General features: G+C 52.6%; 1 protein-coding gene across 1 annotated transcript; it reads right to left on the bottom strand.

Annotated features, from left to right (window-relative positions):
- Positions 1 to 1,203: 1,203 nt before the first annotated feature.
- ANAPC2 (anaphase promoting complex subunit 2) lies at positions 1,204 to 10,660 on the bottom strand. Its single transcript, XM_057378352.1, has 13 exons — positions 10,595 to 10,660; positions 9,075 to 9,697; positions 8,364 to 8,496; positions 6,130 to 6,304; positions 5,893 to 6,012; positions 5,327 to 5,444; positions 5,070 to 5,251; positions 4,779 to 4,920; positions 3,967 to 4,042; positions 3,212 to 3,415; positions 2,917 to 3,046; positions 2,410 to 2,645; positions 1,204 to 1,687 (listed from the first exon to the last, which is right to left on the bottom strand). The coding sequence occupies exons 1-13, from the start codon at positions 10,658 to 10,660 to the stop codon at positions 1,475 to 1,477; spliced, it is 2,418 nt and encodes an 805-aa protein (XP_057234335.1). The 3' UTR covers positions 1,204 to 1,474.
- Between the last annotated feature and the right edge of the window lie 3,781 nt (positions 10,661 to 14,441).

Genomic DNA, 14,441 nt, shown 5'->3' with positions numbered 1-14,441 from the left:
TGTGGATTTGCTGCCCTTTGGTTTTTTTGGCTTTACCTGGAATAATCCCAGACTGGGATTTGTTCAGTTATTACCAGGTCCTCATCAGCACAAGGAACATTTTAACCTTCACAACAGGACACACCAGGTTCCCAGTGCCACACCCCTGCCAACCTGCAGCAAAATGCCCCAGGGGGACAGGCACGGTGCTTTTACCCACAGAGGAAAACATCAGTGTGGCCAAGGGGGAGAGAAGTGCTGCACCCCACTGCCTGCAGCTGCAGGAGGGGTGCCCACAGGGACATGTGCCCCTTCAGACACAGAAAAATAAGGCTCAGGGTTAAATAGGGGGTGATTCCTACGTTTCACAGGTCCCTCACGCACCTGGATGCAAGGCCAGGCTCACAGGCTGCTCCCATGTTTTACCTGTGCCCTTTGGTATCTCAACTCCAGCTGCTGCAATGCCCACAGGCTGAAACTGAACATTCAGCAGAKGAGGGGAAAGACTCCTTGGCTGTGGAAACTCATTGTTTGCTTCACAGAAAGCAAATTTTTAGCAGTTAACAGAATTTCCCAGCACATTCCTCCTAATAAGCAAAACCCACGTGGAAAATGGGGGAAAGTGGGACAGGGAAGCCTGAACACCATGGAGATGGGATACAATCCTGAAACTTCTCCTTAGCTGGGTRGGGGGCACAGTGTGTAACCAGGAGCTCTGGGATTGTCCCACTCCATTTCCTSATGGGTCTCAGTGGTGCCAACAGCTCTGAAGCTCCCCAGGACAATGACACCCACAGGTACCTGTGCCATGGCAGAGCAATCCCACCAGGGCCTGGATAATCCACAGGATTATCCTCCAGGACTGACCAGCCTGCCCTGAAGAACTTGTCCATCTAAAGCATTCTTCATCCCACAATAAAATAAATCCACACAATTTAAGAGTCCTAGACAAGGGGCACCCTGGAGCTGTTCCCTCCCTGTCAGWGACAGCACCAAGAATTGATTTTGGGCAGGGTCTCACTCATCACATCCAGCTCCAAGGCACTGCTTTAGCCACACACAGAGCCCCAGACAGCAGCTGGAGCCAACAGCCCCCTCCCAAAACCTCCTGGGGCTGCACATGGAGACCCAAGGAAAGGCAGACAGTGCCTGGCAGATGAGGGAGTTTCCTGCCTGCTCTTCCAGCGTGGGGAGGTGCCAAGAGAAAGAAAAGAATTGGCACCATTGGAAAAAGGAGCCTGCTGTTATTTATTAACCAAGGAGGTGGGCCCAGGCACTCACAGTGGAAAGGAATGTGGGGAGCAGACCCAGATGTTGTGGGGTGCCCAGGCTGCTGCTGAGCCACCTCCATGTGGGAAACAACACCCATTTGGGAAGGGGGAACAGCAAACCCGCAGGGCAGAGAACCCCCAGCAGGACACTGAGGGCTGGTGGCACTGTGGAACAGGGCTGAGGCACAGGCAGGGATGCCCAGGGGAGCAGGGACACTGCCAGATCAGTTGCAGTTCTTGGGCAGGCGATAGACACCCCCTGAGTAGATGAGCTGCTGGTCCCGGACCTTCTTCTGGAGGAATCCCTGCAGCTCCTGGATATCGATCTCAGTCACCACAGGGCCTGTCATCACAAACATCTTGAGCATGCTGTGGATCCTCTCCAGGGACAGGCTCTCCAGGTTGGTCAGCATGGCCTGGATGTACGTCCAGAACAGCTGCAGAGGGACACAGGCAACAGTGAACCACTGACACCCACAGTGTGGAGCAAATACCCCACATCCCCACAGCAAGGCAGGGATGCCCTGAGTTCTGCTCTCAGACACAAGCAGGGGCTTTTTAACCAGGGCATAGCCAAGAACAGCAGCAAAGTGCTGGACACAYGTCCTGACAGAGGGATCAGCAGCACACACATGACCCTCTGGTGTTCATCCACTCACCCTGGTGGATGAACACCAGCATGACAAGSCTGTGTTGCACAAGACACACACAGCGTGACTCAGAGGCAGGAAAGGCACTGGAAATGTCCAGGAACCACAACAGAGAGAAGGCAGAGATCCAGCTGTTAGTGCTGGGTAAGCCTTTTGGGCAGTCAGAAGTGCCAAAAAGTGTTGTTCGGGTGCATCCAAACAAGTTATGACTATTTTCAAACATGAAATCATGTCTCAGTTGGTTTTTTTTTTTAACTGAAAAAAAACTAAATTGAGATTTCCAAATAGTTCCCTGACTCAGCAGCTGGGCACTTGTCTGGAGGGAAGGCTGTGATCCAGCATCAAGAGATTAACCAAGAGATGCCCACTTCAAACCCCAAATGTCTGTGCTGGACTCAGCCACTTGTAGTGGAAAATGTGAATCCAAAGGACAAACTGAATCCATCATCTTGATCAGATTCCCCAAACGCAAAAGCACAGGATGTCTGTATCATCTCAGGGACAGGTACCTGCAGYTCCTCCTCCTTCTGGTCAGCCTGTGAGGCCATGGCAGAGTCCCCCTCCTCGTCACTGTCGATCAGCACAACCTTCTCCACCTGATCCTTCTGCTCCTCCTCAATGACAGTGAAGGTGCCCTCRGGCTCCTCCCGCAGGACTCCCTGCTGCAGCCACAGCGTCATCTTTCTCTTCAGCGATGTCACGGGCACCTTGAGCACTTCACTCAGCTCTGTCAGCGTCCAGGTACCTGCAGAGACCATGGAGCTCACAGGAGATGGAGAATGGGACATTTCCCACATCCAAATATGCCAGAGTTTGGTGGGAAGCTGGGGAGGGCAGGGGAGGCACCGCCAGGAACAAGCAGATGGATGTGGAGCTGGGTGCTGGCAACTCTGTGGTAKATCCAAGCCTTGCACAAGGTCTTGGTGCTCCTGCCAGAGCTGTCAGAGCCCCCAGCCACACGAGGAACATGCCTGTCCCACCCCTGGAAGCACAGGCAGGGCTYCCCCAGCACTCACTCTTGTTCTGGAAGTGCAGGATGATGGCAGCGTGCACGGGAGACACGGACAGGGAGAGCGTGCGGTCAGCCAGCTCCACGTCCAGGCTCACCAGCCCCAGGTGGTACTTCCAGTTCAGGGTCCTCATGGCCTGGGAAAAGGAGGAAGCAGCTGCTCACAGCAGATCTCCCAGCAGGAAGGAACCACTGAGTGCTGGGTTATTGCAAACCCCACTGTGACAGGGCGGAACTGCTGCTAAAATCCAGGGAAGCAGACAAAGCATATGGCTTTTGTAGGAGGGTTAAGGTGGCCTCACCTTTAACTTCTCATACTTCTTGGAATACGCTTCCATGGCTTCCTTGACCTGCTCTGGAAGCTCCAGCTTCTCCTCTTTGAGTGGTGGCCAGAACTCACTGGACAGGATAACAGCCACGAGGCTGAAGGGAGGCCTCTCCTCCTCCGGGAGCTTCTCCTCCTCGTCCCGAATGTTGGCGTTAATGCGCCGGGAGTCGGCCATGTCCTGCAACAGGCACAGGAGGCTCAGGTGGCTCCTTCCCTTCCCAGCCAGAGCTAACCTTAGTGAAGGAGAGGCTTCAACAAGGTGAACAGCCTTGTCTCCAAATGATGATGGAGACACTGGAAAGGASATAGGCAGGTGTGTCTACTTGAAAGTCTGCCACATACTCAGGAGCATTTGTGGGAATGKAGAGAAAGGGGTTAGAAATCAACACTGCCTTCACTGGAGTCTTCCTAGAGTGTTCCAAAAGAATCAAAATACAGAGTCCAACCCCAGAGGAGCTGCAGGAGCCCAGCTCTTCCATGCCAGGATAYTGCAGGAAGGGCAGGAGAGGCAGCAGACCCAGAGCAACCATTCCCCAGAGCTCAAAATCCAGCCCACAGAGCTTAGAAACAGACACGATTGAAATGTCTGTCACAAATCAGCCTCTCGCTGGCATTTTGGGACTCCCCCTTTCCTAAAAGACATTTTTTGKGTCACTCCTCAAGTCCCTCCCCTTCCCCAAAGGGCTCAAACATGCAGGACTTGAATTAAAAAAAATAAAAGGAAGTTACTTTTAACATGACTTCACAGTAGTGCATCTGAGCTTCACCAAAGCGCAGCTTCAGCAGCTCCACGTTGCGGATTTCCCTGCAAAGAGACACAGCAGGTCAAACATGGGGCCCTCAGATGGACCAGCCTGCCTTGGCCTCCATCCCTCACCACACAGCCAAAAAACAGAATTCCTTGCCACAAGGGTGCTCTTCCTAAGAAGCCTTGCAAGCACAGTGTGTGCCCAGGATGGCTCCTGGTACCCAARTGAGGAACAGCCACTGCTCTAATCCAGCAGCTTTTTGAAGGCAGAATCCAGAATGGTTCAGGCTGGAAAGGAACTCTGGAGCTTATCCAGTCCAACCTCCCTGCTCAAGCAGGGTTCCCTGGAGCAGTCAGTAAGGCTTTTGTACAGATGGGCTTGGAATACCTCCAGGAAAGAAGAACCCACAGCCTCTCTGGGGTCCTGTTCTGCTACTCAGTCATCTCACAGTAAAGAAGTTCTTCCTCATCTTCAGATGGAACTTCCTGTGTTTCAGAAACAAAGATTTTCCTATCTCTTCCATTTGAGGGGRCCATCACAAGTGGGATGGAGCTAAGAGGGTGTCAGCACCTCCAATTTCCTACACACTGCCCTATCAGCACAAGCAGGACTGAGCATGGAATTCTAGAGGCAAACTCAAAGCTGCAAAGGAAAGGGCCAGAGATACTCCTAGCTCCACAAACAGCTGCTGACAAGACCGAGTCTGAAGGTTCTACCCTTCAGACAGCAGGCAGAAGAAAACTCAGGTGATTTTGCCCTGGCAAGCCCTGGGGCTGGGCATTGGGCCCTCACCTCTCAGCACTGTAGTTGAACTGGTGCAGCAGCCGGTCAGCCAGCAGCGTGCGGTACTCGTTGATGAACAGATCCTTGCTGCCATAGATGCTCACCAGGAGGCTGATGATGTCYGAGGAGCGGCGCTTGGAGCTCGATTTTCCTGTGGAATCCAGCAGACAACAGTGTGAGGTGAGCAGGGCCCTGCCCCAGCCCAGCCCAGCTCCAGAGGAGCAGCCAAAGAGCTGCTCAAGGCTGCAGCCCACCAGGGAAACCAGCACCCTGCCAGGACACCTGGGCTTGCCACCTCACCTGGATCAGCATCCACTGGATCAGGAACCCAGTCCCCTGGCTCTGAGATGTCATCATCACTCTCCTGGCCGTTCTCCAGGGTCACTGGGTCAGCTTTGGAGAGCTCATTTGCCAGGTCACCCGAGCCCTCAGCATCCCCCGTGAGACCGGCCACAATCTGCCGTACCGTGTCCTCCCGAGTCCTGCCAGCAGCAATGGAAACTGAGAACGTGAAGGGAGRAGAGGGGATGTGTCACACTGCCCTGAACACCTCTCACCTCAGATACTTCCTGATGGGCTCACAGGCGACCTCCAGGATAACCATGGAAGGGTCCAGCTCCCGCAGGGCCTTGATGGCTGAGATATACAGAGTGATGATGTCTGAGGTGTTGACTCCTACAGGAGAGGAGCAGAGGAAGTCAGAGTCCTGGAGCACAGACTAATGCCTTGGATAAAATGAGCTTGGATAGTCCACGCCCTCTGTTGTATCTGTGGTGTTGGAGGAGCAGGGCTTGCTGCCCTACAGCCCCAAACAACAGGGCAGATCAGATCCATGTGCCTGAGAAACCAGTTCTGGGCATGAACAGGGGCTCAGAGCTGAGCCCTGATAGTGCAAAGAAGCCTTTGCCCACCTGGACCAAAGCTAAAGTTCATATTCCTGACCATAGGGTAAAAACAAGGCCAAAAGGGGGCTGGGATACAATCAGCTGCTGCYRCCATGCCCACTGGAACAYGGACAATGTGTGATGGGCACTGASTGCCCYTTGYTCCTCYGTGAGGAAACCAGACCAGCTCCCAGTAGATCCCCACTCAGGCCCAGACCCCTCACAGCACCAGAACCCACCAGGATGCAGAAGTCGCATTTCCAGAGCACTTTTCAGGGAGCTGAGCAGCTGCTGCCTCTGGTTAGTCCTTTCCAGACAGAACTTGAGATCCTCCACAGCAGGCTTGGAYTCTGGGAAATCTGCAAACCAAGCAGTGATCAGGAGCAGTGCCAGGCTCCGAGGGGAGGCAGGGGGACACAGTGTGGCACGTCAGGGATTTCTCTCATCCATCCAGCCCCAGCCCAAGGGTGAAGCACCTCGGATGATGCTGAAGAGCTCCTCGATGCGCATGCTGGCGTAGATGCGGTAGAAGAACCTCTGGACGTGGCAGCGCCAGCGTTTCAGGGTGCTGCTGGCTTCTGGGGAGGACTGTGCCGAGGGGCCATCCTGCAGGAACACCCTGCTGAGCCACCCAATCACCTTCTCTATCCACTGCACGAGGAGAGGAAGACACAGACATCGTGAACACAGAGCTGGATGCACAACCATGTCCCAACCCATCCCACCACAGCCTGCAGAAAGGGACAGCTGGACCAGGACCCCACTGCTCTTCAAATATGCCCCAGCCTCTGTTATGGCYGGGGAAAGCCCAGCTGAAAGAAATGGAATTTTAGCTAAAGATAAAAGATATGGACTGTGCAGCTGTGTGTGAGAAGATAAGGGGTGATCACAGAGTGTGTGCAGGCGCTGGGTTCCAGAAAGGACAGAGTTTATTCCAAAACTTGCAGCCTGTCCCATTCCAGCAGAATTCCAYTCCATTCTATACTTGCAGAACTGCCCCATTTATGAGAAAATGAGCAAACTTCCCGTTACACCATCCTTGKCCCAAAATTTCTATGGCTTCTGAAATCAGTGAAAAGCAAACAAGCCATCACGTGGAGTCAGACACCCAAACCAACTCAGGCACTTGAAAGCTCAAATACCAGCCTAATCACTGAATTATAAAATAAAAACTAGAACAGAGTGCATCAGAAGGTTATTTCATCATACGTAAGGCTTAGTGAGAAATGTATCATTGTCAAATTTCAAATGTACTGAATTACAATATCCAGATTTTTTTCCCATTAACTAGCAAATATATACTACTTCCTGTGRTAATATTTGAGTGCTAATATACTCCTAGATGTTATATTACTATTACTAGATACTGATATTTTTTGGTAACTAGATTTTGACAGCCTGAAAATAAAATTGCTAATTCAAGGTTTGGTTTGCTGATGTTTATCTTTAATTACCTACTCAACTGTGGAAACACTGAAGAAATGCACCAATTTTACCAGKATGAACCTGAGTACTACAATCACCTGAGCAAAACTGTAGAGAAGTTGATAAAGAATTCCCTTAAAGGACAAAAGAACGGGACTACAAACCCCTGATGCAAAGCAACTTGATTTTAAGGAATTATTATCAAACCAACCCATTCTTCCCCCTGAGTTAATCTTCCCTGGGTGCTGCTGTTACAGCCTGATTRTGACCTGACACTCCAGGCAGCTGCTGCTATGTCTGCAAAGAGGGTTTRCCCTCAGCACCTGTACTGAAATTTCAGTGAACTGTTCCTCAGACTTCTTTATTTTACCTTTGGATTGCCTGTGCTTTTTTTTCTCCCCCTTAAACTTAAAATTAGGTCTTCCTAATTCTGACATGCTCCATATTCTGTGGCCAAACAAAGAGATGGGAGCAAGGGGAGCATCTGGTGAGCAGAATGCAGCTGTGTTTTTTCCATGGTGCCTTTAAAATATCCTTAAACAATCTCCAGGTCATCCAAAAGCATTTCACACAAAGAAAGTGTTGCACAACAACGAAAAGGAAGTAAACACAGAAAGATTCCCTATGTTTGCAGGCAACAAAAACGGTTGGCATGGCAAAGRTTGAGGGATCCAGGGTGTCTGGCTTGCATGGGAACCTGGCTGCAGGCCTGGTTCTCCAGCACATRCAAAGGCAAGGTCATGGTCAAGGGACCCAGAGCTCAGGATTGTGTCCTGGAAGAGCCACGAAGAATAATTTTATTTTAAGGTCATAATGGGTAAACAGCTCAACACAAACTTAGTTTAAGTAGCAGCAAAGCAACTGGGCTTTTGGTTCTCAATACCAAAGTATCCTCTCTCATCCTCGCTTCCCATTTCACAGGGAAATTGGAAAAGGGACTAAAAATTGYCACAGAAATTCTAATAATAGGCTCACCTACACAGAGGGAGGGTCCTCTGCAGGCCAGGTGGCATCTTGTGGATCTTGTGGTTTGTAAACTAAAACCACATAAACTCCCTCATCACTGAAATGGAACAGCCCAGCATGCATAGATCACAGCAAACCTTTCCCTCCAGCATCAGCCAAAWTGGGGAGTTACAGCCACCCCTCCTGCCAGGGGAGTGGAATTCATAGCCCCAGACCAGGTGTTTTTAGGTGGAATCTGCTTTTAACCTGGGCTGCTTAACACCAACAACAGGTGCACATCTCCAAAGGAGAACTCTCACTGCCCCCATGCCTGCCTTACCTCCTGGAATTCATTCAGAAAGGAGTGCTCATATTCCCCCCGGCAGCGCTGCTCCATCCTCTCCTCAATCATCCTGTGCAGGATGGTGGTGACAGCGTCAGCRCTCACCCTCTCCAGCAAATTCAGCCGGCGGCTGCGGGCACAGGGACACCATCAGGGGCGTGTGGAAGCAAAGGCACAAGCAAGTCAAGAAAATCTCCTACCTGAAGGCACCACCCTCCCTGTACATTCCACAGAGGCAGGCCTAGCTCAGCCCACATGCTCTCCACACCGATGCACTACATATATAACACACACTACTGCCATCCCATCTTCCTTACACACATTAATTACAGCCATCAAAAGCTTTTTCATTTGGAAGAGTTTCACAGAATCACAGAATGGTTTGGGTTTGAAAAGACCTTAACGATCATCTAGTCCAAACCCCTGCCATGAGCAGRGACACCTWCCAATTGTTTGCTTTTTTGTGGTCAGAGGCCTTTGAACAAGAGGAGGATACTCTCATATCCAGARAGAKGAACTTTCTGKGTAAAGATCTGCTCTTGTTCAACCACCAGCTGGCAATCAGCTGCAGAAACCCTGTGTTGAGTTCTCTACCCAGTACCATGACACAGCCTAACCTTTCAGGGATCAACAAAACCTGCTGCTGCTGCTCCCCATCCTGACCCTCCCTTGCTCTGAGCGACAGTCACCACCCTGTGAGACACCTACAGAATGTCATTGAGCTGCTGGAACTGCTCCATGGCTTTGGGGCACCAGCACTGCTCCTTCTTGCTGCTGCAGCCTGCACAGAGCGGGCCCTCTCCTGCACCTTCCTCTGTGTCACTCTCCTGCTCGGTCTCACTCATGCTGCTCTCACACTCGTTTGTTCCATCTTCTCCTTTCTTCCACTGCCGCATGTATATCCTGAACGTCCGGCTGTAGAACTGCTGGATGAGTTCCTGGAAGGATTTGGTCGTGGAGAAGAAGAGGATCGCTTTGAACATGGTGTAGACCTTYTCCTGCAGCGTCTGTGCRCCTGTCCCCAGGAGCAGCCCCGCCTTGGTCCATTGTTCCAGGAGCTCCAGGCTGTTCAGGTAAGGCTCCAGGCGGCATTTGAGCAGGCGGAACGCGTCCAGGAGCAGCGCGGCGCACAGGGGCTCCTCGGCTGTGGTCTCATACTGGCTGATGCTGTTCCAGAACTCGGGGGCTATATTCGCCTGCAGGTCGGTCTGCAGCACCTCGATGAACCACTCCTCCACGACARAGTGCAAGTCGTAGCAGCGCAGCACATCCAGGGCTGCCCGGAGCTCGGCATCCTGCAGTGGCCCCGCAGCCTCAGGCCTCGGGGCTGCCTGGAAAGCGGAGGGGACACGAGTCAAACGCTTGATGCAGCACACAGGGACTCTGCTGTCAAACTGGGGACACGAGTCAAACGCTTGATGGAGCACACGGGAACTCTGCTGTCAAACTGCACCGGGGGGATACTGCTCCTCCATGGGGACCTGCTGGGGTCTTGGTCCACTGCTGGCAGCCCAGAGCCCATGTCCCAGGGCTCACACCCACACSCATCCTTTGCTGTCACTCCTGTTGGCTGCCGCAGGACACAGATGCTGATGGGAATGCTGCAAACCACCCTTGGGTGCCTGAAACACCATGYTCTGGGGCAAAACCCTTCCTTGGCCAAAGGCAGCTCCCTCGTGGGGAGTGAGAGCAGAGCCACAGCACGGCCGGGGAAGCTGTGGTGCTTTGGTCCCGCTCYCGGTCGGGGTGATGTAGAGAGAGCCTGGCCGGACCCGCGGTCCTTCCCTAACAGCCCGCAGCAGACACCACCCGCCGCCCCTTCCCATCTTCCCCAGCCCCRGCAGCTCCAGCCGTTTCTCCCCCAGCTCCGGCCGTTCCTCTCCATCCCCGGCAGCTCCGGCTGTTCCACCCCAGCCCCGGCAGCTCCGGCCGCTCCCCCCAGTCCCCGGCCCTTCCTCTCCCAGCCCTGGTCCTTCCTGCCCCAGCCCTGGCCGTTCCTCCCTCAGCTCCGGCCGTTCCTCCCCCAGCTCCGGCCGTTCCTCCCCCGGCCCCGGTAGCCCCGGCCGTTACTCCCTGGCCCCGGCAGTTCCCACCCGCCCCGCGGAGCCAGAGCCGGACAGGCCCGGCCGGGAGGAGCCGAGGCCGGAGCAGCCCGGGGGCGGCGGGTCGGGCCTGCCCGGGCCCGGCGGAGCGCGGCGCTCCCTGAGGGCCGCGCGGTCCCCGCTCACCAGCCCCAGCGCGACGGGCGGCACCAGCGCCGTGCTGAGCGTGTGCCAGGCGGCCGAGAGCTCCATTGGGGCCGCAGGAAGGGGCGGAGCGGCGCCGACCGCGGCGATGAGCGGCAACGAGGCCGCGCTGCGGGGGCACCACACGGCGCTGCAGGAGGGTGAGCGGGCCGGGGGCGAGCGGGGTGAGCGGGCCCCTTTAACGGTGCCGCCCCGGTCTGACGGTGCCTCCCCCCAGGGCTGTCGGAGCTCCGCGGCCGGCGGGAGGAGCTGAGCGGGCGGATCCGGGTCGAGGAGGCGGAGCGGGTCCGGCTGCAGGCGCGGATCGCGGTGCTCTCCCGGCGCTTGGCCAACACCAGCGAGAGCCTGGCGGGGCTGCGRTCCACCCGAGCCCACATCGACCGCACCATTGCCGAGATGGACGCGGCCTCCGGGCAGGTACTGACAGTGAGCGGCGCTGAGGGCGCCCGGTGTGTTCAGCCTGCAGGAGAGGAGGGGACRCACCGCAGTGTGCAGCTTCCCCGTGAGGAGAACAGGGATAGCAGCGATCTCTGGGACAGGACCCGAGGGAGTCACGGAATCAGAATATCCTGAGGTGGACAAGAATCATCGAGTCCCACCCCTGTCCCTGCCCAGACCCCCCAACARCCCCACCCTGTCCATCCCTGGCAGCGCTGTCCAAACGCTCCTGGAGCTCTGGCAGCCTCGGGGCCGGGACCATTCCCTGGGGAGCCTGGGCAGTGCCAGCACCCTCTGGGGACASAAGAACCTTTCCCTGCTGTCCAGCCTAATGGTGTGTCAGGGGAGTTTAGGCTACATATCTATAATTCCATATGAAGTTAGGGGCTGGATTTACCCAAAAGTCAGTTGGGAGCACCTCGATGAACCAGCGCTCCTCCCTGGGCCGTAGAACTTCAGCTGAAACAACAGCCCTGGGTTCAGGATGCAGCCCTGGCACACAGACCCCCATCACAAGAGGTTGGGCTTGGGCTTATTGTCAAAATACATCAAAAATGGCTTTTAGAATAAACCCCTAAAAATGATCATCTCTCACCATAGGAGGAAACCAGAGACACAACACTGACCCACAATCCCACTGTTACAATGATTCTAGTAGAGCTGTTGGCCTGCTACTCTTCCTGTCCAACATTTAGTGTAGATTTTTATCTTTAATGAACTAATATCATTGAAAGAGTAAAATTGYTGGGATAGTGAAGGGTGGGAAGGAGGCAAACAGAGCGAGGGCTGGCACTGTAATTTTGGTTCCTGGGACAGCTCTACACTTTAGCTGGTCACTTCTGCATTACACACCAACAGCTTTGTTTTTTTAAAAAAAATCTTCTCAGCCCCTTTTAAGAATAGTGGCAGTCTTCCTTTTCTTGGTGACCAGGCCCAGTTTGGGTGAGAACTTTCCCCTATTAGCTGCTGCCTAAATTCTCCTCCCATTTGCTTTTTGAATGTGACCAAATACTGTTAACTCCTCTTCCTCTTTCGAAGTCAGTACTTTCCCATGACAGTGAGGCTCAGATGAGGCTGGAGCTGTTCCCTTGACCTCCTTCACGACCTGTTGGTTTGAAGTGAAGGCGGAAACTCACATAAAAAATTTAAAACCTTAAAAATTACGTTGTAAGGACACAATCAGCCCCTTTGAAAAGAAATGTTGCCTGAGATCCAGCCTACAAATGAATTCCTGTTTATTGAAACAAACTGACACCCACAGGAGGTAGAAAGAGGTGGTGAGGAAGAGATGCACGTGTCCTACAGAGAGAAACCAGTCACAAAGTTCCTTTCCTGTGGATGTACATTCCTAGTTTGCGATTTCTCTTTGTCTTCTTCCAGCCCCCACAGGATTTCACCTTCCTCCAGCACCTCATCCTATGGGGTGCTTCCCTCAGGTCCTTGGGATCCTTGGTTCCCTCACCTCACTTGGTGATTTCCACAATCCCACAGGAACATAATTTATTTTTGGGACATTTGGTTACAATTGTCCACTGTGTTAAAATTTTTAACTRGTAAGCTGGACAGGCAGCATGGTCTCCTAAACTTGTTGCCTAGAGCACAGGAAGCAGGGATGTTATTATGCACACTGTGAGCTAAAAATAGGAGGAAATTAATAAAAGATCTAGTCTGATGTAAGGTCACTATAGAGTTGAGTTAGTCTTGAAGCCAGAAACCCAGAATGTGCAGTTTTAACAGCGGAAGAGAGTTGAAACTGGATCAGCTGAGCACAATTTAATACAGATCTAAAAAGTCCAGGTATCAAATCTCCCTTAAAAAAACCCACCCAACCAACCAACCAAAARAGCACCAAACCAACCMAAAAGCCCCAGTTTGCTTCAGGAAGTTCTCTGTCTCATGCTCCAAGGCAGATAAATTGCTTAAGACCTTACATATTCAGAATATGAACACAAACCAGAGAAATTCCCCTGCAGATATTCCCACAGTGAGACAAGGTGATAGATCACCAGGAATTGGAGGCTGAAGAGCTGGAGAACCCCTCTTGCTGCAAAGCAGATCAGCTGAATTGGAAGGGAACTCATAAAAGAAACAGTTTGTGTAAAAATAAGCTATTTTTATTTCTTTCCCAGATACTGGACAATTCTCAGACATTGCTAGATGTCCTGAAGGAGGAAATGGGGGATTTTGGTAAAGCCATTGAGCCACAAAGCACTTCATTAGGACGAGCACGTCGGCAAAAGCGTTACTAAACTTGTTCTTCAGCCTGGAAAGTCCTGTTGGCCGGGGAGAGCTGCTGTTGTGGTACGAGGACGCCACATTTAATAAAAGTCTTTGTTTTGCAGAAGTAAATTTTCCTTTCAGACGTGCTTTGGTATTAATTAGAGATCCAGTAAAGCTRATCTTTGAACGCTACAGATCAGGGTAGGCATTTACACAAAAAAAATACCCTTCATTTTGAGCACAGTGATTCTGAAGCACATCCCAGGAGGTGACCGATCTGCTGAGGCTCCTGCCCTCAGGACAGCACTCACCCTGCTCTGCCTGGAGGGAGCTGGAGTACCTGGGCAGGGATGAGAGCACAAAGCTGGGAAGTGCCAAGAAGTGTTCAGTGAGGTGTGAATCACAGCTCCAAGGTGGAGCAGGATCGCTGGGGGAAGGAGCAGAGAGCAGCACACTCTGCACTCCCTCAGTCCCCAGCGTTCCTGCCCACAGGGCTGCAGGCACAGAGTTCACTCACCGGGTGCAGCACACCAGAGCACTGTCCAGCTGCCTGAGGCCAGGGGAACGAGCTGCAGGACAGTGTTGGCTCCAGCATTCCTCATGGATCCGTAGCAGAACTAAGCCAGGACTACTTTAGACACCTTGTCCCCACCTTGAGTTGAAAGCAGCTTTGCTTTATCACCTGCAGCTTTGCTAAGCTGTGAATCTAGAAACAGAGCTGCCTTAAACTGACCTGGGCTGTTCCACMGGGAAAGATGCTCATGGGATCTCTTCTGCTAGAAAAGCAGTGCTGAGAACTCACCCCTTRAATCTAGCAGTCATCAGCGTTTTCCCTCATTCTACCCCAGTCTCAGCACCTTATCCTGAAGTATTTCACATGGAATTCCATGGTCCTTGTACCATGTCCCAGGCAGATTCTCTACAGACACATCCTGCTCCTGGCAAATCACACAGGGAACAGATCTCAAATTAGCTTGGGAAGGACAAGGAGGTGCAAAGTGTTACTTTGTGGCTCCCCCCAGCCAACATCTAACGAACTACTGAGTAGCTCTTTTTTTTTCTTTTTTTTTTTTGCATTATGTTTCCAAAAGAATTTAGGCACCCAGGGCAGAAGGGAACAGCTATAAGTAGGTTTGTCCTAACATTTAATCCTGACTGTTTTTCAGCAGAA

The sequence above is a fragment of the Malurus melanocephalus genome, unplaced genomic scaffold (assembly GCF_030028575.1).
Source record: "Malurus melanocephalus ecotype Western Australia unplaced genomic scaffold, MMel_1.1 scaffold_355, whole genome shotgun sequence".
Taxonomy (NCBI): Eukaryota; Metazoa; Chordata; class Aves; order Passeriformes; family Maluridae; genus Malurus; species Malurus melanocephalus.
The sequence above is the reverse complement of the archived record's forward strand: the minus strand, read 5'-3'. Positions and strand labels throughout refer to the sequence as shown.